This window comes from Nicrophorus vespilloides, unplaced genomic scaffold, assembly GCF_001412225.1.
Source record: "Nicrophorus vespilloides isolate i.1.1-1 unplaced genomic scaffold, Nicve_v1.0, whole genome shotgun sequence".
Classification (NCBI taxonomy): domain Eukaryota; kingdom Metazoa; phylum Arthropoda; class Insecta; order Coleoptera; family Silphidae; genus Nicrophorus; species Nicrophorus vespilloides.
The window spans coordinates 21,571-48,021 of record NW_017099023.1 but is presented as its reverse complement, the minus strand read 5'-3'; the positions used below and the strand labels follow the sequence as shown (position 1 = coordinate 48,021).

General features: G+C 31.1%; 1 protein-coding gene across 1 annotated transcript; it reads left to right on the top strand.

Moving 5' to 3' along the window:
- Positions 1-1,106: 1,106 nt before the first annotated feature.
- LOC108563872 lies at positions 1,107-24,677 on the top strand. Its single transcript, XM_017922675.1, has 5 exons — positions 1,107-1,477; positions 18,758-19,208; positions 21,058-21,174; positions 23,935-24,129; positions 24,193-24,677. Exons 1-5 carry the CDS (start codon positions 1,301-1,303, stop codon positions 24,249-24,251), a joined length of 999 nt encoding a protein of 332 aa, XP_017778164.1. The 5' UTR covers positions 1,107-1,300; the 3' UTR covers positions 24,252-24,677.
- Positions 24,678-26,451: the final 1,774 nt, after the last annotated feature.

The following is a 26,451-nucleotide window of genomic DNA, read 5'->3' as shown; positions in this document are numbered from 1 at the left end:
ACAATTGCGATCAATTGTTAAGTAGAAAAGTTGATCTTAAGAACAAACAAGTTGTTTATATGTTCTAACTAAAAGCAGTGACTAATTTAGTCATTTTGAAAAATAAACTTTTGAAATATTATTGCAAAAATAAAACAATTTAATTCTTTTTCTGTATACATAGATTAAATATTGTGAAACATGCAGTCATATGATGATATGACAAAAATTATGATGTCTGTTAAACCCGAAAAGGTTAGAAATAGGGCCGAAAGAGATTTATATTAATAAATAAATTGATATAAATCTCTTTAAATAAAAAATAAAGTCGAATTTGTTCGTAAGTCTGGTGAATTTTAAAAATTCCATAATATCTTACCACACTTTATCATGGTTTTTATTTTATATATGTTAAATTCCGTATTACTGACTGCATAAATTTGAAAAAAATATATTAAAATAAACAAAACACTTACTTGCAAATACTTTTCAATGTAGACATCACAATTATTTAATAAAAAACGACAAATGCGACAATCGGGGATACCTGTACTTATAATAAAAATAATAATTATTAAAGTATAAACTATAAGAGCACTAGCTTCTTTACTGAATAAAATATCTTTTTTATGTCATCAATCATTATTATTACTATCAATTCATCATAAAAATATAATTTTAAGAAAAATAAATTTTAGAGATTGGAAACTTCCCATCTACCAGACAATTATATCACAACAAACATGATTATTGTCCTTTTAGTGATAAATTGTAAATAAAAATAGAAGATCTTAAATTATAAGTATGTTTAAAATTTCGAATGTTTCTCGTACTATTTGCTGATAGAGATATATACATTTAATAATTGTATGTTTGACGAAACACGTTATTTTATTCTGCTTATCTATAATGAGCAGAATTGTATTTTTATAGATATTAGCTATATAGAAAACCTAATATTATGATGCACAGTGTATAATCCAAAAAAAATATGTAGAAATTCCTGTAGAAATGATGATGAATAATAAATATATATATATAAATTGGTTGGAGAGGAAGAGTGGGGGTTCTGGGAGGTCCCCTCTACGAAATTTCTGGCTAGATAGCAAAATTGTGAGCGCTCAACGCTCAGTTTCTTGCGGTCCGCAGCGCAGATAGGGCACGGATTTGGATAGCTGTTTGTGCGCGAAAAGAGTATTGCCTACAAAAAAAATATAATACAGACTTCTTAGTCGGTTTAGCTGCGTACTCCCGTAAGCAAAAGGAGTCACGTTTAAATTTTAATTTAGAATTTGATTTGTGCAAAGACAGAATCGAAGTAATGTTGGTGCTCGAGGGTGGCGGAAGTGCGGGGAGCTGCACGGCATCGGGGCGCTCCTCGGTCAACCCCAGCATCCTAGACTCACCCACGCTCGCAAGAGTCGAACGTGCGATGTTGAGGCACGACGAAGGAGTACGCAGGGACGGGGCTGCACTCCAAAGAGCAGCCTTCACACAGGTAAATATTCAGTCGGACCAACTATTTCAATAACCTCGCCCAACCGAAGCAAGTTCACAGCACACTAACCCTTCTGGGATTTTGTCACGAACATGTGTTTCCGGATCGTGGGAAATTTATCTTCATATTCAAAGAATTAATTCATTTCCTCTACTTTTTCTATGATTAATCCATCATTTGTCTAAACCCGCTTCAATAGTATTTCTGCAAAAGAATAGAATACTTTTTAATCGTCTTTTCGAGAATGTGTATATAGAATATTGAGCATGAAATATTTTTACAATTGGATATTTTTTTAATATTCACTAGATTGAAAATTGTATCAAGAATACATTTAAATATTTTAAAAACCAAATCATAAGGCAAATATGATGTTGAATCATCAAGCTGTGCTTGAAAAAAAATATTAATGGTTGTATCTATATAAAACGTAATTTGCTATTAAAATCCTTAGAATAAAATAACTATATGGTCGATAGACATATAAAACAGGTTTATTTGAAATATTGTTGCTTGTAGAATTTTTATAAACAAAGAGAAATTTTATTTTTTAAGAAGTTACATTCCCAACTTCCCATTGAATCGCCTATTCAGCCGTATTTATTGTATACATTTGTGTAATATATCAAATCACCTTTGATGTACTTGAATTGATCCATTTAATTAGGTGAATACTTTGCAGTCTACTATATTTCTATATATTGACGTGGAATGAAGAATTCTCATTCAAACGGAAAATTCAAGTCATTATTATAATTAATCATTGCGTGCATTGATTACTTCAGTAAATTTCATTCAAGTTAATCAATTTAGCGTACTTGGACCGATGCCCTTTCTTAACTCGAGGCTAATAAAATGATAAGAATAATGGAGCTGTGACGTTTTGCAAAAATAATTAATAGAAACATTTATATGGGTTTTCTTTTGAATTTACTATCGGCCGTAATTGACCATATTTGAGAGTTGTATTGTACTATTATAACAAAATATTAATATTCAAACGTAGTACGTATTTCATAAATAATTTGATTTTATAAAGAGAGCTGTTTTGTGTGGTTCCTAAAGACCTTGCATTGTATCCTGAAATTAGAAGTAGTAAGGCTGACTAAATGTTGCAACTGCAGCATACATACGAATATATTCAATAAATACGTTGTGTTTCGTGCAAACTTAAATATATTTTATAATAATTTTAAAATTATATATAAGGAAATACATTTTGAATATCGTGCAGTAAATTATTTTCTTATTTCTATTATTCAAATCTACTAATTCACACGTTTCTATTTTAAACCGAATTTCTGTAATGAAATCGTAAATACACTATTTAACACACATATGTAAAAAATGAAGAGTTATGATTTTTCGATTTAGTTTATTTTCATTTACGTGAAACACGTTACTCATTAAAACATTCCTTTAAAGCAAACATACATTAGTTTGGCAATGTATAAATTTAATATTATTTAGATCCATTATTATCATACAAATTTGTTTGTCACACATCAATATTGGAAAATAGCATATCTAGTTTCAAAAGATATTGAATCTTCATCCATTACATGCGTTGCTTAACTTAACTCTAATGATTTTCAGTCAAATATAGCGCAAGTTTAGTATTTTACAGTTTTTCAAAATTCCTATTTTATAACGAGTACTCTTATTTAAAGATGACGTAATTTAATATTATAACTGAATATAGGTTCTTGTACATTGCATCTATTTAAATATACAGTGTATCTCAAAGCTACATAATTTGTTTGTTAAAGATGTATGCTAGGTGGAAAGTAAATATTTGCATTTCTCGAGTAGTGTTTTAGTATAAAGATTACAAATAACCACTCATTTGAAAATAATGCTTCCATGAAAGAGTAGTTGTGTTCAATAATTATCGTAGTTAATAATCATAAGGTTGAATGGAAGTGCTTCATATTGACGATGAGCCGTTAGAACTGTTCTTTGGAGAACTGTATTTTATATATTTACTTTATTTTCGCAGAAAACCCGGCCTTTCATTCGGTTGAAATAAACAAAAAGTAACAGCGATATACATGATAGCAGTAATTAAATAATTTGAAACTTTACACCTTCAATCACGTTTGTTTCTCTTTTACATAGTTCTCTATTGTTGAGACTGGGAAGAGGGACCGAACCGAAAGAGAAACAAAGGCGTAACAGTGGAAGAGAAAAGTTTGTGTTAAATGGTTTGTAATATGTATGCAGGAACGGGAGTTATAACGGATATAAAAGCGAGTTTGTGGTGTAAATAGATAAAAGTGTTTTCTCCGCGTCCCAGAAAATAAATAAAACGCAAAGTTTTATCATTATTATTTTACTTCGTGAACGGGCGGACGTTGTTTATTTTTTCGAACCCACTTCCCTTGTCTCTTCTATCCAAATTCAATACAAAATAACTAAACGCAAAACAACAGGAACAGAAAAAAAAGTTTTGTAAAAACAAACCACGCACAGCTTTTGCACCGAGGAACGAGATAAAAGCGACTCATTTAAACAAAGACAAAGTAAACCCGATTAATAATATAGATTCGATCCGTCGTGTTTGTTCAATGGCTTCGAGATTGAAATGATACTGGGACTGTGCTTGCTGCTGCAGGACATTCTGTCTTTCGCTTAATAACAATTATTACTGGTAATAATTATGTGCGTTCTGTGCCGATTAATAGATGGCCTTCGGATACCAGTCGCATTAACCCTGAGGATTTGTACCTCTCTTTGCGTCCCATAAATTTTATTAAACATTTAATTAAATTATTAGTATGCGCGCCTCTCGCGTTGTTAATTGCTGCATATTCTAACTTAAAACATAACCTCCAGCTTGCAAATAACCTTCGGAATACTCAACAGTTTATTAAAATGTTAATTTATTAACGTTAAAAACATTATTTTTTAAACTTTTGTCCAACATCTATTTATCTATTATTTAAAAAAAACGCATTATTTACATTCATTGAAAGGAACCTTGACTTCGATCTACTTTTTTTTACAAATTAGTTGAACGTATTTAAATTGTACATTCTTATCGATATTATTATTTTAAAAACTTTAGTTTTTACATACACATCAATTACTGCAATTAACATAGGTTTTTCTGCACTTGCTAGATATTTTCTGCAATTATATTGTCATAACTGGAATATAATTAATTAGATAACTATTTGAGATATAAACTTTAACAGTTATTTTATTTCTTTTATAAATGGAACAAAAAAGTTTAGTGAAAATATTAAAATTCACTACAAACGTTTTATACTTATATGCAATAATAGTATATAATATATTAAAATGAGAATTTTTATTTCCCAACAAACTCATTTTTTAGTGAAACGCAACATTATCTATGCCGGTCTAATTAACTTTATTCTGTAGACTCCTCTCTATTAATTAATTTCTGTTTGTTAGGCGATAAGATATGTAAATGGGACCTGCTTAAACACACATTTATTATATTCACCTCAGCTGGATGTAATTTAAATTATCATTTTTTAATTTTGAAATCTGTATCAAAATTGCTTAATTTTATCTAAAATTGGTATTATACCTAAAGAATTTCATTACATGTTATATGAATAATCTAGCTATTACTATTATATTAGATTTTTTGAAATTAGAGTAGATCCCCGTTAATTCGAGTACAACGGGACTAAGAGTAGATCAATTATGTGAAGATTCTGCTGAAGAGTAAAAACAGTGTTTTGCCGCAACAGTAATTACAAAAACGCTAGCAATTCAAAATATTTAAAAAAAATTTAAAGTTGAACACCGTTATAGAATGTTCATTGATTTTTTTTGTTTAAGGAGCTATTTAATAAGAACAATATTTTATAAATATTAAACAAAGTATATATTAATATTAAACAATAAAAATATTTATTATGTATTGCTTTAAGAATTTATTTAACGAATGGTAAAATAATATACACCTTACTTTTTTTAACTTTCAATTTACAGATTTGTAAAAAATATACACGATTTGATACATTACAAACGCTTGAGAGACTACGAGGTCGATGGCTAATTAAAAGTGAAACCTTCTAAGAAATGCAAATACAAGTTTAAAATCTTGATTTGCGTATCTGATTCAAGTACAATGTTTGAGAATGTAATTACATCTATGTAAAATATGCTAGACATAAAGTAGACCAATCTCATGAACTTTTTTTATGTTATTAGTCACGTTATTCCTCCTCCCACTGTAATGTGGAGACTTGAAAAAATGAAACTTATTTAAATATTTACCCAATGGCTTGTACATGAATCATTCGTATATATTTCGTAACTTATATTTTACGTAGAAATTTGCCAGATATACTACGAAATGGAATATATTTGCAGAAAAATGTTTCTCATTTGTGTAATACATATTTTTTAGAGTTATTTAAACTGTATTGAAGGAGACTGTACATGGATGGAGTAATTTTTATTTCGCAACAGCGAAAACATTTTAAAAAGCCAAGCGCTTATTGCCTACAAATTAATGAAACGATTTCCATATTTCAACGTTAGTGGATAAATGAACGAGAGACGTCGGCAATGCAGTTACGGCAAATAATGCTATGCCAAAGAGGGAAAATGGGGAACGTAGGAAAACATAGTCAATTGTAGTATTTTATTCCGCGTAATGGGCTGCGCAAGGAGCTGTTACGTAAGCCCCAGATTTCCAATTCCTCCTTTTCCACGAATGGTATTTTTCTACTATATTTAAGAAAACGTTATTTTATTTTATTTTTTCTTCCTCTTCTATCGCCGAGGAATATTGCACGAAATGCGGTCGTGTTGACGTAATGAAGTGTAACGATGTCAATTCTATGTGAGTCGCAGCACAGAAAACTGACCTCCTCGTTACCAGCAAAATAATGACAATGACTAAATCTGTCACGTTTATTTTCTTCTTAAAAAGAGCATAATCATTTGTCACAGTCCCAAATTTAGTATTGACTACATTACGTGTGCAGAATTACTTACATTAATAGAAACTTGCATAAGTTCCAAAATTTGAACGGGAAAAAGAGATAAAAAAGCGGTTTCCTAATCATGGAAGTTTATGCAATTCAGTCTTATAAATTAATTCTTAAATATTCCACCGCATGGCAAGCGAATAGAGAAAGTGATTTTAACTTGAGTTTAATGAATACAGAAATGCAATTTCCTTGTGCATTGCATTTAACAAGTAAATAACCTCAATTTCGGCACAACTCAAATTCTTCATTGTGTAGGGTGATCGGCTCGTTTTCCTATGTCAATGACTTAATAGGAAATCTATTTTCGAGTCGAGCCTGGCGAATTAATGTCTTAATTAAAATCCAAGAGCCGTCCGTCCGAAGTAAATAAGGTAGATCCGACGTTGCCCATCCGTTCGGGCATTGCCATGATTCACAAGTAAAATATTTAAATAATACGTATGGAATATTTCCAAATATGAGCAATGAGCAGTAAAATACTTGAGGAAAGACAAACATGTGTTTGTATTATCAGGTAGCCCCAAAACTGATAATACTCATGGAGGTAGTGAAATTTTATCATTTTCAAACAGAAATCTGCACATTTCGTGTTTGCACAACAATCAGAGCGTTGTAAGAGTTTTGCTTTTGGAATGTGCGAGATTAGATTATATGGTCCGTGCGGACTCGCGTGCCGACAAAATCGTCTCAGCTCATTACGCCATGAATGGACGATTAGCATCGGTTGTTTTCTTTTCGTCCGAAGGCGATGCAAAAATAGATAATTTTGGATAATTGTGGGACCACAGATTTTGCAGAATACCGTTCGAACCATTTGGACTTTCACGGTTTCCGTCGTTTCCATTTGCACTTCAAATGGCACCGCAACGCAAAAAGACGTTTTCGTTCCGCCGAGGAAAGTTCTCCGCTTCTGCAAAGAAAATCTGCTGTCGGTCAATAACCATCTGCTTGCTCCCTCTTGTCCGAGTAATTTAATGAGATCGACAACAAATATTCAACAATTTTCCAATGTTAAATGTTTGAGTATTTCATTTTAATTTAATATACATTTCTAATTTCTTCATTTTGTCCACTATTATTCATAATTAAATTCAATGCGATATAAAATGTGTAATATCATTGAAGAATTACACTACTTTGGTGTAATATTTTATAATCAATATGTTATTTTATTTTGAAGTTAGATATAATATTGCACTTTAATTTCAAATAGAATAAATATACATTTAATGATAATATAGTTTTCAATTTCGTCACTATAATATTTTTTATATAAATACAAAAGACTCATTATATAATTACAAGTAAATAATTATGTATTTATTAGAACAAAGATAAAAAATGAAATTTGATTATATAAAATAATTTACTATGAAATCAAACAGATTATATATATGGATTTTACACTATTGATAATATGATAGTCAGATAATTAATATAAAAAAATTAGTCTGATCAAAGTATTTTGAAACTGCATTATATAATGCGTTTGTCTATGGGATCGATAAATGATACATGATGAGCGTAATTAGTGCGGAATTCTTTTTTAATAACATGCATTGTAGTAGACGATTTCCTAGAATTACCAAATCGTAATACTACAAACATTCACAATACACAATAATGAAAGAACTCGTCATTGATGTGCATTTAAAATAAAAACCTTTGCATTTTGAATTATTTAGATATTAATTGCACATTTACACATTTCTGAATTCACTTTGATAATGTATATTGATAAAGTATGTTTCAAGTGAGCCTCACTCAATAAAGTAAAGTAAATATTGATTTTAATAATAAAAAATGTATGTTTGCCGTCCGTCCGGTCGAAGCCCAGGTATTATATATTGTGTTCATTGTGCAATACGCCTCAGGTCTTACGTAATTGCTGGACGACTGCCAGCTGATCGACTGGCGGAGTTTCAAAGTTAATTTCTGTTTTGCTGAAAATACAAACGGAAAATATATATACGTACACATATGCATACAAAATCCGGCAATGTCAACGGGTAATCGAATTCGTTGCAGCTTCGATTGAATGGACCAATAGATGCACTGGCAACTGTGCATTCTGCGAGCACGGATTGAATTTAAATGTTCAATTGTTTGAATAGAAAATGTAATTTATTGTGTTGAATACTTCAAATGGTCGACGAGCGTGTTTGCGCGTTCGGCAGATGGGATAGGATAGGATGCTAAGCAAATATTGTCGGAGTATAAATGTATGTATTCAAGAGTGGAAACTAGCTCTGGTTAATTCAATCTAATCAATGCAAACAGCAGTTGATTGGTGGGATTTTCGCGAGAGAGCAGAGCAGGAAGAGAATGTGCGAGCACAGGGAAATGTTTGAAAGTCACTTGCGTGACATATTTGGGCCTCGTCTGCATCCTGCGATGTTCGAGTTAATTGTTGGCGCTCCGAGATCACCCGGAGAGTTAAGTAACTTGATTGGTGTCAAACACACATCCATCCATGCAGATGAATCACGCGATTACGTAATGGGCGTCTCTTGTACGATAATAAATTTACATTCTGCCAAATTGGCAGAGACGACAGTCGAGCTGTTAAGTGAAAAATAAATAAAACAATTTCCATTAATCACGACTTGACGATTTTCGTACTCCCTCTCATGAATTATGCATTTTTCTTCCTTCTATCAAACACTCGCCTAGGTGAGTTCAGTTAATTAATGCGGGTAATTAGTTGGCAATATGTAAGCGACGCGTTAATTGCTTTGAAAAACCGGAAATGCGATCGGTAAAATGGGTTTCCGGACTAATGACTTTCGTGTACGAAATTCCTCCGGGAAATAGTTCGACTCGAGAATTGATGGATAAGGCGAAAGGGTTTCTTATTAATATATCACCAGCTCAATTCATTTTTCCCGGCTAGATTTAGTATGCGAGACATTACGTTTTTGAGCACCTTGACAATGGGAAGTCATGTGTTTACAAGCTTGTTAAATTATGAAATACTTGTGGGAACGTAACTTTCGATTAGACCATTTTCCTAATGTATATGTTGTTTATTTATTTTGGAAAGCCGACGGTGCGTGTTGTATTATATTATACTGACTTTTTATTGCTCTGGACATTAAATGAAAGTGAAGAAATCCATATGGCGTTTGGAAACGCTTTCTGCAAGGAGCTACATAAAAAAGTTTAATTGAATACCTTTGTATCGCATATTTTGTTGCTCGCTTTGTGGATGTTTATTGGATTTGTGAAAGCTTCTGATCATCTCGGCGGACACCTGACGACGAAGACGTCTCTCCCCTTGATCGATTCTCCGTGTTTTCTTTTCCGGAGAGAAAGAACTACTGTCCTCGCCGAGTTGAGTAACCCAAAGTGCAAAGGCGGAAAATACGAAATAGAAGAAGTAACGAGCTGAGGAATAACGCCGTCAGACGAGAAAAGAAAGACTGCGAAAAGTGTGTCATTGTCGTCGGAGATGTATTTCGCTCTGCGGCACGTTTCACGGCTTGTTTAAGACACTGGCAAAGGGGGAAACAAAGCGATGATGGCCAGATGAGAGGACGAGAAGATGAATAAAGCCTTTTTCGGCGGAGCCTATTTACTTTGATTAAAGTCTGAGCGTTTCGTTTCGACTTTCGACAAAGAAGAGTGTGCATCGGGCGTGTTTCCAACTTCACCTAATAATTCATGCGGGATGCTATTGCAGCAAACAATGGTGTCCAAATTTTGTTATCGGCGCACAGTGTTGGTGTTGATCTTAACAATGGGCTGTACCTGATTGGAGGAAATAATTGCTATTCAAGTATGCATATTGATGATATACCCTTTTAGGTGCAGCTACGACAGGACGATCTGATTCGATCCGAAAATTAAAATCTCTCACGTGTTTCATGTCCATTACAAGTCCTCGCCATCCAACGTTCGCAGTGTAAAGCAAACAACAACAACAACAAAAAAGAATACCAATACCAATTTGTTTAAAAGCCCTGTTCGTGAAAGAAAGAACACACCGGACTGATATCATTTTCGAAATTACATTTCGGGTTAATTGGGGCATGCTCAAATTTAATTTTAATTAACTTAAAAACTGTTTTGCATGCTCAAAAGCCAAGCTGCAGCAATAAAAATGGACAGTAAACAACGTATTCCTCCAAATAGATTTTATTATATACGAATATTACTACCGGTCTTGACTTTTGCTGTACTTCCAAACTCATTACATCATTTGTTAAGAATAATCATAAATAAAATAGACGCAAATAACACATTTTTAAAAATATCGTACTTTCCACCAAAACAATTATATTTAAGTGATGCAGGTATATTATTTACATTTATAAATACATTTATATTTCCATTTTATTAATAGTTCAATAATATGTTGTTTCTTTTAAAAATAGAATTAACTACAATTATTAAACTACTTTTCATACATAATTTACATATCTAAATGGAACTTAGTTGTAATTTATTAAATAGTTTATAGGATTATTTATTATTTTAAATAATCTCTATGGTAATTTCAATTAGAAAAGTATAATATTTACACAATTTTATTCGCGGTTTTCTTGGTAAGACTACAAAGTAAAGTTATTTTAAAATTCTCAGGAAATAAAACACTATAAAATCTACAATTAAATATCGCGGATTTTATAGTACACAGCATAGCAAAATAAAAAGAATGTGAGCGGAAAGACCTCGGTCGTTAGCCCTTTGGCCAGCCTATTAATATATATATTTTTTTTAATTTTATGTTAGAATGTACTTTTTTTCTTATGTATTCATGTTTGGCCAATAATTTTTTAAGAAGAATGTAAATATCATGTTGTAAATATTTATAGATTGCTGAATGAATTTCTTTTACTTTTATTCCCGTTTGAGCGAAGGTAGATGTTTGGCATTCGTGATGCAACTGCAACACCTGTCAACTTCAACCAATCATGGGAAGAAATCGATTCTCACGGTGAAATAAGATATCGTCGGGGGTGTCTGCAATTATTGCAATTCATTTTTCCGCTTTTCTGCCCGAGGGTTTGCTTGGTTGGGTATATCAAGAGAGGAAAATAAATGGGAAGATGAACCCGTGACACCCGGTATATGATAGATCGCTTACGTCAAATTGATAACGCCCGAAATCATAATTCACAAAATGGATATCTACTTCTTGACGTTCGCATTTCGACAATTGATTGGGGGGATTTATTTGATGTTTGGTTCTATAAATCATCTTCGTTTATTTTAACACATATGTGTTTGATGAAAACTTTGTAAAATTTGAAATGTAGGGCAAATTAATATCAAATATTATGCAAAACTTGAACCAATAATTTAAATCATATAAAATATTTTTATGTTTGATTTGACTGGAGTCAAAATATGGTCGATATAAATGAATATTTTAATAGTTTAATTAATAAATTAGAAACTCTCAACAACACAATTAATTTAGTTTAATAAGAAAATATTGCATTTACGTTTCGTGTTCAATTTGTAAATTACTTTAAGACGTAGTGTGTTATTTTTAAGCAATGATATGTACCCTTATTACAGTTTAAACATTCGATGGATTTGTTTGTCATCGTTCATGAACTTTATGATTCACTTTCGAAAGTGATCCGTGTATTTGTAGTATTTAAATGCGCATATTTCTTCCTCAACTTGCAACGATGTTAGGGTGAGTCAGCGAACGGGTATCATCCAGAGGAATAAATAAAACCTTTTGTGGAAGCTGCAACGAAAAGAATTCCTTAGTATATTTGTAACAAACCTTATTTAATTTTTCTGTATCTGCACGATTTTTGGTACGTGACAATGATATCTGTGAAACAGTGCAGCAATCCAAGTGCGAATACGATAAATGTTTTAATCTTCATTTTTCGGGGAGAGAGAGTGTAATCCCTGGGAATGGGTGATTCAGAGGCACAAAGACGCACCATTCACATACAGTGACCCTCTTTATTCATTTATCGTTCAAGCTGTAATCGTTAGACCGCTGCGGGAAGTTGGCACCCACATATCGGCAATTGCACAAAGAATTTTATAACACCAGCTGAACCCGCCAATCAGGAAACTGCTTAGGACATTTCCAACTTTGCATTACATACCGAATTTATGCGTTACTCACATCCTCATCTCAATAAGAAAAGAACATTTAAATTTGGACCACATTTTCTACTCCTCTATTTTAAGACCAAATGAAAAAAAAAGTATGAAAAAAACTACAATTGAGAGAAAGTTTTTTTTGACAGAATCATAAATATTAACAATTAAACTTTTCATTTCTGCTACACTATCTCTAGGCAATCTGTAACGTCGTAAGAGTTAATATATTGTTCAATCACCTTTAGATTTTTATTATTATAAATCTTTTAAATTACTTAATTATTTGTAAAAGTTATTTATTTGGTAAAGAGAATATTATAGTTTTAGCATTCTACGTTTAGTTAAACGTAATTCATGGAATTACAATAATCTCCTGATTTCCACTACATAATTTTATTATATTTAATTTTATCCAATTTTTAGTAAAAATTCACACAATTTTTAATATGATTTAACTAGTCTTATAGACATAATACAAATGAACATTTGAATGTTGAAGGATTTCCTACTACATTTTTGAATTATAAACCAATTATTTTTGGTATTAGATTCAGTAAAATTAAGTAAATTACCTTACAATTTCAAAACAAACAAAATTTTAAATGAACAACAATAATTGTACACAACATAATTTTTGTATACGCTTAATGTTCTTTATACTGTTAAGTCTCATTTTATGCTGTCTTTTTGCTCGGTTTCAAAAAAATGCGGGATATTGCCAAAACTCCGTACTATTTGGTTGCATATACAGTGAAACCTCGCTTAAATTGCAAAATTAATTGTAAGAAAAATGACTTGCTTAAAGAGAGACGTTTTGCATAACGAGTGACGATGATAAGAGAAGTCCCAGATTGCACACCTGCTACATTATTTTTAAAACTTTTGTACACATATTATATGTATTTTTCAATATGTAAAAATCCTGAAATTTTGGATCGGATTAAACTCGTTAAGCGAGGTTCCACTGTTTATAGCAGAGTATCTAAACCGCCGGTAATTTGACCTTGAAAATAACGCTGGTTATTGCTCTGGTTTTTATTAAATGTAAATTTCACGTGGTGATCGAAAGTACAAAGTAAAAGTCATTAAATTTCTGAGCAGTGGAATTCAAGAATGATGTTTTGATTTGCTAGTTGTGTGAGTAATCAGAAACGAATGACAAATTGGTGGATATGAATTTCAAGTTCGCGTCGGTGAAATTCTACGCGAGTCAATTTGAAATTCTAATGAATTGTGTCGCTCACGTTCGTAAAGAAAGGAAGGAAAAAAAGGAGGAGAGAATAATGCAAAATAAAATCGCGAAACACAATAATATTTGATATCTGAATCACACATTCGCAATGTTGAATGAATCATCTCAATGTCTACCAGAAATTAACTATTCCATCAACTATTGCGCATTTCAAAATCTTCATTCTTCTCGGACGCAAATTCTATTTTTACTTAGCACTTAATATAAATAGATTATCGAATAAAAATTCAATTTCTGTTTTTTTGTTGTTTGTTTTTCGATCACTTTTATTTTCCACAATAGTAACAAAGGCAGTAATTCCGAGGCTTTCGACGGGAGGAAATTTCTTTGTCTCGTTCTCCAAAGTTGATTGACAGACTAGAAATAAATCGAATGAGAAATTGCGGTTTCAGTGAAAACGTATCTACTATAATTTCATATATAAAAAATATTATTATTGTATTCAATTCATGTATATTCATCGTTATTGTATTATATTTTAATTGTGGCTAAAACTTTTATATATTTTAATTCGCAACTGAATGGAAATATGTTTAATCGTATTGGAATGTTTATAGGAATTTAGAAGGACATATGTTAATGAACTAACGAACGAATACTTTTACTGGTATTTCGATATGTCTTCTAAATTGAAACATATACGAATATCGGTTTTTTTGTGAAATGTAGTCTACGTCTATCATCATATGCAATGTTACAGAATACAGTGAAACCTCGCTTAACGAGCATTTTTCTTAACGAGTAAAATGAAATGTAAGAAAAATGACTTGCTTAACAAGTCACGATGAGAAGAGAAGTCCCGGATTGCGCGTCTATTACATCATTTTTAAACTATACACTATACGAGTAAAAATCCGGACATTTCGTTAAATGAGGTTCCATTGTATAAACATAAGAATGTTATTTTAAATTTATAGTCTGAAGTTACAAATTATAATTATTTCGAATATTGGAAAAACAAAATTCATTTGGCAATAATGGGATTGCTCAGATTTCTATTTAATTTCATATTTAGTTCTAAATCGACATTTATATCTAATCCCAGGAATTTTATAGATTAATATTAGATTAATCGAACATCCTTTATATTAATAGATAAACTAGCTATTATCTCTTCCAACATTTTCAACGAACTTCTTGCTATAACTTTTTTTTAGTTATATACAAGTGCATCTGCACTATTTTTAGGTTTTCTATAGTTTTCTATAAGTTGTTTCTATGTTTCATAATATATGCTGTTGCTCAATTTCTAATTTATATATTTGTAACTTATATATTCCAAAGTTAATAGGACAATTTAATAAAATATATATATATATATATATATTTTGTGCTTAGAGCAAATTTAACAATAATTGTCTGTCGCATTTCGTATTTTTACGGTGAAAATTTTATTATTACATTTCTGTATATACTATGCACCAGCATTTTTTTTTTGCAGATGCAAAAGCGTAAAAAGTAAAACACAATTAGAATTCCCAAGTGGAACAACTGAAGCGTTATTTGTTTATGTGCACTTTCTAATTGTAATTTCCAGCATGTAAACCTGACATTCGTACAACTCAAAATAGCAGGCAAGAAAGTAGAAAGAATTAAAATACGAAAAGAATCATTGAAAAAAATATGTATAATAGAAGCGCATTTCAATGCGGTGCAATGAAAATTTCGCGATTAGCATATTTTCCCAAATACAAAAAGCGAAACGGAAACCGCGAAACCCATGTTGCTACTGGGAAAGGCCTTTCAAAATAAATCCTCGTGCCGTGCGTCAGAATGTGCGTTTGCAGTGTTAAGAAATTCTGAGAGGCAAAACAAGGAAGCTGTTACTGCTACTAATACTACATACTGGTTGGTGCAATTACCGGGCACCGTAGAAAGCGAAATAGTGTCCAAGAAATTTCCACCGCGATTGAAATATGTCTCATTATATTTGCGAAACTGGTTTCGCGCACATATATACATTATTTTTTAATTGATAAAATTTGCATTAATATCGCGTACGAAACGCTTGAACGGACGAATCGCGCGTTTGAATTTGAATTCGCGACGTATCCTCCGCAATAAGGTTATGCTTGCCATTATCGCACTTAACCTACATACAAAAAAAAACACGAAACATTTAATACTTTATTTGACAGCTCAATTGACCTAACCTTAATTAGGTGGTTTTCTTTATCCTTCACATTGTAATAAAATCATACTTTCTTTTCGGTAGAACAACATTTACATCAATATGTATTTTCTCATCATAAATATTTCAGCGTTTCGTATTTTTAATTTAATATTCATTCATATATTTCAATAAAACAATATATGGCGTTAATATTGTTTTATTGAAATATATTAATGAATATTAAATGACGATGATACACATCTGATAGATTATTTTTTTACACAAGAAAATGTATTGTTACTATTTGAACAATTGATATTAAATCATAATCACTGGAAACATATTATATTATTCTGTAACAGAAAAGAAACTAAACGTAAAAATTCTGAATTCAAGAAATTAATAAAAAAAAGAAGCGAGAAAAAGTATTTTATAATTATTATAAATATGTATTTTATTAGTTATATTGCAAATATTTAAATTAATTTTTGAATAAATTCCTTGGGTATTAAAATAATTACATGTTTCGAGAAAAATAACTATTTTCCAATTATTTACATAATAAGAAAGTGAAAGGTATTATAAATAAGTATGGAATATATAATATATGTAATTCTACATTTTGTTTTTTTACTTGATGTCATAGCTCAATCACTTAATTGAATCCAAGTTTTCGTGGCACCAACTGCAATTGAAGAAATATGTTTATAAAATTATATATTTTTTTAAAACTTAACATGTTGAATAGTAAATGGTTGTTTATGTATTCATAATTTGTATTATTAGTACTTGGATGATATTAATAAGTAAAGAAAGCACTTTCATCTCTATATGTTTATTATATATGCACTATTAAATTCCTAGTAATATATTCGTGAAACTTGCTAACAAACATCTTTCAGACTACTCGAATTCATAAATTAGTAAGAAATGGGTGACTAGTTGAGACGTAACTGTCAAAGTTGTTTATATTTGAAGAAAATTATGTTTACGCATTGGAGCGAAAAGATTATTTGGAGAAGATCATTCACACACAATTGACGCTCATACTTTATTTCTCGTGAACACAATATTATTGCACAGCGAGAGTAGAAAGATAAATAGGATTTTCAAACGTTTATTTATGTATATGTATGCGAATTATTTACAATGCTTTTGTAGATGATACTAAAAATTGTTCTTGTGCTAAAAAATGTAACATGAATAAATTGCAGGAAGAATTCCATCTGAACTTCCTCCGAAGAGAAAGTCTTGCTAACGATCGTTTCAACGGAAATTATCAGTGGTATTGGATAGAGAATACTAATAACCGTTTGGTAATCATTGTATTTGGTGTAAACAAGGAGTTAATCTTTGGTATATTAGATAAGACATTTCGACAGGAAATATCAGCGTAGATTTGTAAAATCAGTATATTTGTGGCGTGACACTTTAACCCTTTAAATCTAGAAATTGTAAATAATCAAATTTGCAACATCTGCGACTCACTGGTATCTATAAATAAAATATTTTGCCGTTATCGTGGAATTAATGAAATAGGATTATATTTTAGCAGACTGTTTCTGCTAGCAATAAAGTCGAATGTATAATTTATCTTTCAATAGAACACATTATTAGAAGCATATACGAATTACAATGATACATTCAAAACTTTAAGCTCATGGTTGAGAGGAAGATTTAAAGAATACAGTTCTAACAAAACGTATCACAAGGCAAACATAACACAATCCAGTATGTTACGATTTGTCTGTTATAATTTGATTTTCTCATTATTTCTGTTTTTTTTTTCTTGTTTCTTTGTGAATTCGCATGTTATGTCCAATTTATATATATAATCTAAATGAGACTACTTTCGCTTTGTTAGTACAAGAACGTTTTGTGTTTGTATATAATTTGAGCAATAGAGTTTCTTTTTTTTAGAGACTACTCTTGAAACCAATAATACACGCAATTTGCGGTTAATGTGTACCTGCACAAAATGTAATTACACACTCTGCAGTATACATAATAACCCTTACAGTTGTTGCGCAAGGCGTGACTTTCTCTTAATGGAGTAATTGAAGGAGCATTTCATTGAATTCTCGACCAATTGTTTACTTTGCTCGTAAGTTAAACAAAAAACATGAATATTTCAGTTATTAATAGTCGAGATTATCAGGAGGAGCTCGGACACTTGCAATTAATTTGCGTCTATTTATATTTGCAGTTGCTTCCCTCTGCGCTGAAGACAAACGAAAAAATAACTGGTTTTAATCTGAACATAATTAATGGTGTGCGAGGGCAGATTAAAACTTGATTTAGTTTGAAATACATTCAAATGAATGGCAGGGGCTCGTCGCCCTCGGGGAGCGTTCGCGATTCGTTCATCCGTGTGATTAAAGGCCCTTTTTTTACCTCGCAACGTTCGCTCTTTCGCTCTTCAGTATTTATGTGCACATATGTTAATTGCGAAAATGTGCGTCATCCAGCGTGTAGCGGAAACAAAACTCGCTGAATACTAATCAACCCAACCTGTGCCATCTCTCAATTAGCGATGCATTCGCTATTTGCAACCCCCACATGCACGCTAACTACCTTTTCCGCCATTAAACTTTATCCACTCTTCCATATTAATTAATATTTATAAAAATAAAAATTGGATGCCGCATTCACGCTACACAGTTCGTCATCTGTGCTGGAAAATACAAAGAAACAATTGACAAACTAATCTTATCATTTGGGGCTAGATATTCAGCGGTTCTTTTAACGGAAGGAAGTAATGGCTTCTGACATTTAGCAGATTATCTACCACACACATTGTAACAATAAAATTATATACGACGTAATGAAATCATGCATTTTTCTCTATTTGATTCTAGTCTTTATTGCCTTCAAATTATGGAAAAGATGCTTACAACGCTCTAAAGAAGGGATTACTATGGCAGCAACGTGATAAGCTGTTCAGCAGATGGAAGGAGCGTTACTTCATCCTGACCAGGGACTACCTTCATTGCTTCAGGCGCGCCTCCGGTAACGATAGAATTTCGGAGATGGGCCAGTTTCTCTTCAAGGTGAAGCTGGTGGACGTGGATCGCGTCGAATGGGAGAACAAGAAGACTTACAGCACAGTTGCTCTGGTCTTGATGGGACGAGATGGGAAGATTTATTTGAGAGCCACCGATGGACTTGAAGATTGGTTTGAAATGCTGGAGGAATGCACGTACAATTGTAAGGAGAGGAAGAGGGCCTTCAGAAGCTCATGCGATGAAAAACGGGATAACAACAATATCAGATGTCTGGATGATTGGCTCGCTGATCGTCAAAAAATCTGTAAGTATCATTCATATAGTATAAAAATCTTAGACATAAACCTACCATAAAACTAGTTATAGCAGATAAAAATAAAATTTGAGATTAATTGAATATTACATCCAACAGTTACGTACCTTAATTCTAAATAACGATTAGTCTACATTAAATATAATATAATATAAACAATTAACTTATTAATGATACTAATTGCATAATTTGTAACAATATATTCAAGTAATTTGTTTTTATAAATATCTATTACTAACATTATTTCTTTGTATGTCTCGATTAAATTCTTTCAGAAACAATTTTAAAAGAGACTAATTGTAAAATTAGTTCAAATAAAGAAAACCAAAACAAAAAGGAGAGAAGCAAGTCTTCTGGCGCCCATGACTCTAATTATTTGTTTGCTTGTCTAAACACCAAATCCAGAGATTATATTATTGTCAAATTACTTGCAAAAGTGGATGGTTAAATGAACACGCATTCCTTTTCGCTTTATCTCGTCGAGACTAACAAATGGGTTATGGCATGCGCCATTGATTTAATGACTGACAATTATTATTCAGTAACTTACTATGATATTACCTAATCATTAGCAATGTACTAATGATGAATATTTTTAATTTTGTTTAATGAAAAAGTATAATAATACATATTATAATTTTATTATTTCAAATATTAAAATATGATAAAAAAATATAGGCCGGAAATTAACGTGGTACATTTAGACAATTATTTTATTAAAACTAACAATTCAGAATATCCAAAGGTCTAAGACCAAGCCTAAGAATTATCATTGCTGATCCATGTTGTATCATAATTACTTCCAACTCGAAACTTTTAAAGAAACCATTGATAATGTAATCCAGATGACAAAAACATTATGTGATATAACTTATATAAGTAGTAGACCAAAAACTGAAACATTTCAAAATATATTTACTTTTGATAGATTATATAATTAAGTCTATTACCGATGATATGAGTTGTTAAATATTGAGGTAAAATATTATTATTCATATTTTTATTACGATATTTTATGAATTATCATACCAAAAAAGCTACAAATATTTCATTAACTTTACAAATACAAAAAAAGAAGGTTAGCTTTAGCTGAAAGGCACGTAGTCACGGAGCTCTTGGGATGGGATAAACTAAAAATGCACGATTCGTGGCATATAAAAATGCAGAGGAAAGCGTCATTTAATTATGCTGTCGGGTGCAGATTGGAATAATGAAATAGACATCGACAATATGGCTTTAAAAAGAAGCGCACATGAAGTACGAATGCCACTCGTTTGCATATTAATACAAGACCGTGAATTAATTGAATAATTCTATTAATAGAGCGATGATTAAATAACGCAGGTAATACATAAATATTGAAAGAAAAAGTGAGACTCATCGTAGCTACTTGTTTCTTTGTATCGTTTCGTCTAAGTTTATAGCGGTTTCCTTCCTGTTTTCTTTTCTGCTCTTTTTTATATATCCATTTCTTTGTTTGAAAGCCGCAACGATTGTCTCTAACTACTAAGGAAGTGTTTCTAATAAGTTTCTTTCTCGGATAATTATGTACATGTGTTTTCTTATATAAAGAGACCGAAACGTTAACGAGTTTTAAAGCCAATCGCAGTCTGCGAAGGTCACAGTTAATATCTTGCGATACTTCTTATAATGCATATCAACATATAATAATTATCATTACTCTAACACCTACGCTCTTAAAAGGACTGACATTTATTTTGTTATTTATTCCAATCTTATGAACTATTTGCATTGCGTTTATCGGTGGAACTCGATTTTTGCATACCGCGAATAATTCGAATCACGAGTTTTCAATTGTTTCTTTTTTTTGTGTTTTTAGCGTTGAGACGATTGCCCACTGATACGGTTAGCACCCAGCAAGAAGTCGTCAAGAAAAGGGAATGGATGGACCGGAGGGGAGACGAATGGGATTCCACTCTCAACAATAGATTATCTCGTAAGTAACTTTTGATTCAATTTCGAGGCACGCTTTCTTAAGTTCCTTCTTTTATGCGTCCTAAGCCTAAACGGATTAGATATCAGCGCTTTGAGAGGGATGAAACACGGACATACAAGGTTGCAATTCTTACGAAACTTAATTAAAATGTAAGCTCTGAAATTTAATTTTCTCGATTCATTTGTGGGGGTTAACTTTTTTTTAAATGTCAAATCATGACAAATAATTGGTTTATTGAACCTCGGCTTATCGATCTGACCACCCAAGAGATGTTTTGGGCTTTTCTCTTTTTTTGAGTGTAAAACTGATAATAATGTTATCTTTTGAACATACATGCAATCGAACATCAAAAATAAATCTAAGTTACCGAAAGAAAATAAATTAAGTGCTCATAAAATGTTAGTATTATCTTGTATTTAGGATTAATATTTGTTTTGATCATTTATTATGGCTTTATTGGTGCATATCTCTATTGTTGGATTTCTTAAATGTTCTTTCCCCGTAAGATTAAAACTTATAACAATTGATTATAAATAATTATAATTTCAAAAAAAAAAGTTGACATAGATAAACTATTATAAGTATTTACTAACTAGAATGCAATAAAACGTAATCTTCTAAAATAAAGACGTTTAAGTTAGGCAACTTTTGTAAAGACACGAATTTCTACAATGTAAATGACTGAAAGATTGGTCAATTAATATGGAAATATAGTGTCAGATTAATAACCGTTCTTTGATAATTATAACTTAACAAATAAATACAATAATTAACATTAAGCAAACGAGTTTACAAAATTTAAGGAAGTAAAGTGTCCCAAATACTATTGGTATCTGTTAGATAATTTTGTATCCGTTTCTCGATAACAGCATAAATCGTTGTGCTTTCGCTTTTACGTGAAATGAAAATATTTCTCAATCAAGAAAATGTTGTTTCACTTTAATTTATATCAATTTTATGATTGTTACTGTACATTATTCTATTTGATGGTATCCATTTTTACTACTTATTGCATTTCATTGAATTACCATGGACGATGAATGCGTGTCACGCATTTAGAATTGAAGAAGATTGATATCTATAAATCAATACATTTTAGGGTTTAGTCCGATAGTAATAGGTTAATTTATGATAATCGTACATTGCTATTATTAACCGTATTTTGTTTACATAAAATAAATCTATTGATAAGTGACAGTGAAAATACAAATAAATTTTAATCGAAAGCTTAGATAATACAGTTAGAGAAAAGAAATGGTCGAACGAAATGATGTGAGATGCATAGAAATGCACGAGGGCAATTGCAAAGAACCGCAACGAGTGTAAAGTGTTAAATTTGATCGGCAACGGGAACGAACCTAACGGATTAGCATAAAGCTAGGAATTTTTGCGATCTGCGATTGGGCAGAGGAGTCCCAGTCTGCTTCGATTACGGGATGAACTTGGGCAATAACGGAGATTACTTTTTCATTCGCGACTGTTCGGAATTACGTTAGCTCCGCGGATTTTCATATATACATTTTTTGCCTCTATCCCGTAAACCTCCGGAAATATTCCATTTCCTGCGCCCCTTTACTTTTTAATATTTGTTGCTGAGCCAGCTCGACGTTTTCCTCTCCCTAGTTTTTTTTTTTGCGTGAGCGCTATGAATCAACAGCACGTTCCCCGTAAATCCGGCGCAAACTGCATGAGAAAATGTACACTACACCCTCACACGAACGACTCCAATTGGAAATCCATTAACTGCTGGTCTATCCAATCGGCGGAATTGATGAATCGCATTTGGTTTAGTTTATAGCGTCTGCATTTTGAATCAATACTACCTAAGAAACTGAGAAAAGTGAAATATAAAAGGAGCTCATTCAGCCAATCAATTTATTGTCTGGTAATGCAAACACAATGTTTGAAATCATTGAATTTCCTTGCACATTTAAGCACATGTGAAACGATGCGAATGAACATTTGTTAATTGATAAGTGTCTGTAAAGACAGACCTTACATTTAATGAAACCATATGTGTTTCCTATTTTTTATTTACATGTAAAAACGTTTCTAGAATGTTTTATAGCCACCCATGTCGATGATCAATCGTCAATAGTTACAAAACGGTTTTTTTTAAAATACCATCTTCCTTTCTAAAGAATTGCAACGGTGGGTATTTACGATGTATAATTCTCCAATAATTAGTAACATATTTTGAATGAAAGGAAGAAGCAAACTTATTGCATAACTTTTTTTTTAATGGTTTTGGAGATCCGTTCGTATTATACAATTCGCGAAATCGAAATTGTGTATTTTGGTTGATACAAAATCATTTAGGAACACATCGTAGAAACATGTACGATCTTCGGTATTCATCGTTAAATATGAATACAAAAAAATAATGTCAATGACAAATTCCATGCATTTTAAATGCACAAATATAGTTAACCTCTGATGCAATATCGATCCTCCGTCTCGCGAAAGTAATTGCAATAATTAACAGGTGTTGTATAAATTAGTGGATAAGATAAGTTTCTCGGAGACAAAAGCACCAGTTTTGCAACTAGCGCAATTTTTTGTTATCAACGGTTCCACGCGTTACACGGCCTTACGTAAACGTGTATTTAGGGCTGGGAACAAATTACAATGCCATTCAAAATTTATGCGTTTTTTTCCTTCAATGCCATTTTTATTTATTTTTTTCGCAACGCTCTTTTCCATTTTAGATGTGAGTCATGCGAATATCTGCTCATGAATATTTTTTTCTCTTTCTTGCAGTGTTGACCGACATTGACATCAACGCTTACGATGATGACACCATTGGAACGACTTCTGTGACTTCTTATCGCATGAATGAAGACGTATTGTGTATTCAACCACCATCATTGAGGAATAACAGCGCTTACAAGGGATGCCAGTATGGAAGACCCACGACCACTCAAGATATTCCACCGCATATGATTAGATTTAGAGGTAATACAGTTCGTAACTTTGTACCCCTTAAACTGTTTTCTAATGCCGTTTATCTTTTTTTAGAACGTTCCTATAGCAACATCGAGAAGTGTAACTGGCGTGCTCCAAGCAGCTTCAAATAAAAGAAGCAATTCGTCACGATTGGACGATGAAACTAGTCAATCTCGAAGTCATCCCACTGTAACCGATATCTCAATATACTAGCAACAATATGCGTTTCATTTAGAAAACTATCCAAATATTTTGCTTTACGATAATTGTATTCATGTTTGTCTGTTAAGTTTATCCTAAAGCAGTAGCTACAACTAGATCATAAATATGTTCGTTTAAATTTATATTAGTATTATAAAGTTCGAATTTGTATTTATTTTAATATTGCTTCTGTTAAATGTTAGTGTCAAATTATTGTCTTCTTTTTTGGTAGTATCTAAATTAGTAATGCTGATTAGGCGAAGTGCATCATTACTATAGTAGATCATATAAATTACCAAAGATAGGTAAAATATCGTATTGCGAAATGGTACGTTTAAAATTAATGTTAATATTTCTATAAGATATTCATTTTATATATGTTTCTTTTAAAATTTCCAATACTTTTTTTTGTATACGAGTTATTTATTTTAACAATTCACATTGTTAAATTTAAATTGATTAAAATATAATATCAATAAATAAAAAAGAGTGGTGTGTATTATTTTATAACCTACAGAAAAAAATATCAATCAAATTCAAAATTAATTTAAGTATATCAATACTGGAACCAGTATTTCTATAAAAAAAAAACAATATATAAATTAGTATCATATTTAATAGTAAACGCTGTTGCGGATTAAGTGTAGTTCGGGCTACCAAGTAAAAACAAATTATGGGACCCCAAAAATACTAAAAACAATTAACTACTGTAATATTGTTTTCTAGAACTTGAAACTGTAAAGTGACTGATTTTGTAATGGTTTGATTATAGCAAAACTGGAGATTCGAGGATTGTTTTAATTTTCTCAGTAGCGAAGGAAATTATACTTAATAATAATATATTTTAAATTAAATACTTATAAAAAAAATTACAAACATAATTATATTCTGACAGGAGGAATAATACTTTTAAATGATAATTGGAAATAAACATATAGATTTTTATAAACAATTTCAAGTACTTTAAATTTAATTTGATTAAAATATAATATCAATAAATAAAAAAAAGTGGTGTGTATTATTTTATAACCTACAGAAAATCGTCGTTCCTACGATCATGAACATAATAAAATTATGATGTTTTACTATAATAGCAGTTACTTTTAACATACAGATACTACCATTACTTTATAAAGAAAGAATATATTTAGCCAAGAGTCTTATATTTCCAATAAGATAAAATACATTTAAAGAATGAAGTATTATAGAATAAAAAATATTATAGAAGTGAATACACAATATAATGTAACACCAATTATTAGTAGTTTTAAATTTTATATATTCTATATCTTATTATTGTTGACTTTTTATATATACTTCTTTTTGGAGAAAATTATTTTTCTTGGGTCTGCTATACATTCTTCTTCTTCTTTTCCTCTCCACACTTCAATTGCTGTAAATTCATCTATTAATAATTACTATTATTATCTACTATCTTACTATTACATCATAAACTTTTCTTCATATGCAACTTAGTATATTAGGAAGTAAGGTAAGTTGTATATATTACAGTCTATAAATTATACACTTCATGAGAAATATTCATTTGGTCAGAGTTCCAGCGGTTTGAATTGTCTTACAGTTGTGTTGTAGAACCTATCCAATTTTAAAGTACAAAGGTTGAGCAAAATTGTGTCAGTTCGAGACAGGCTAAATGGACTACGGGAGAGCCTTCAATAAGAAAAAGAAGTATTTCATTTATGTTTACTTTTCTATGATATTCATTAATATAGCGAACGAAAAAACAACTTTAATATATTAATAATAATAATATTTATTGTAACAAATAATAATACATACTCAAAAAAAAAACAAAATATATAACAATAAAATAAAAATAACAACTTGATCTGCTACAAAGGGTTATTGACCATAGGTCTTTCAGACCGAATTTTATTATATGGTTATAATAACATTTATTAAAAATATGGGTCTTAAATTTGAATGATACAAATATCATATGTATATTTGTATTATTCTTCTACGTATATTAATTATGACGGTATTATTGGAAGTTTTTATTTATGTTAATTTCATCATATTCAATATGCATCTGCACTTTTTCCAGTGCTGGAGAATGCATCTCTGATATGAATTAGATTACTTTGATTGATATAGCTTGAAGCAAAC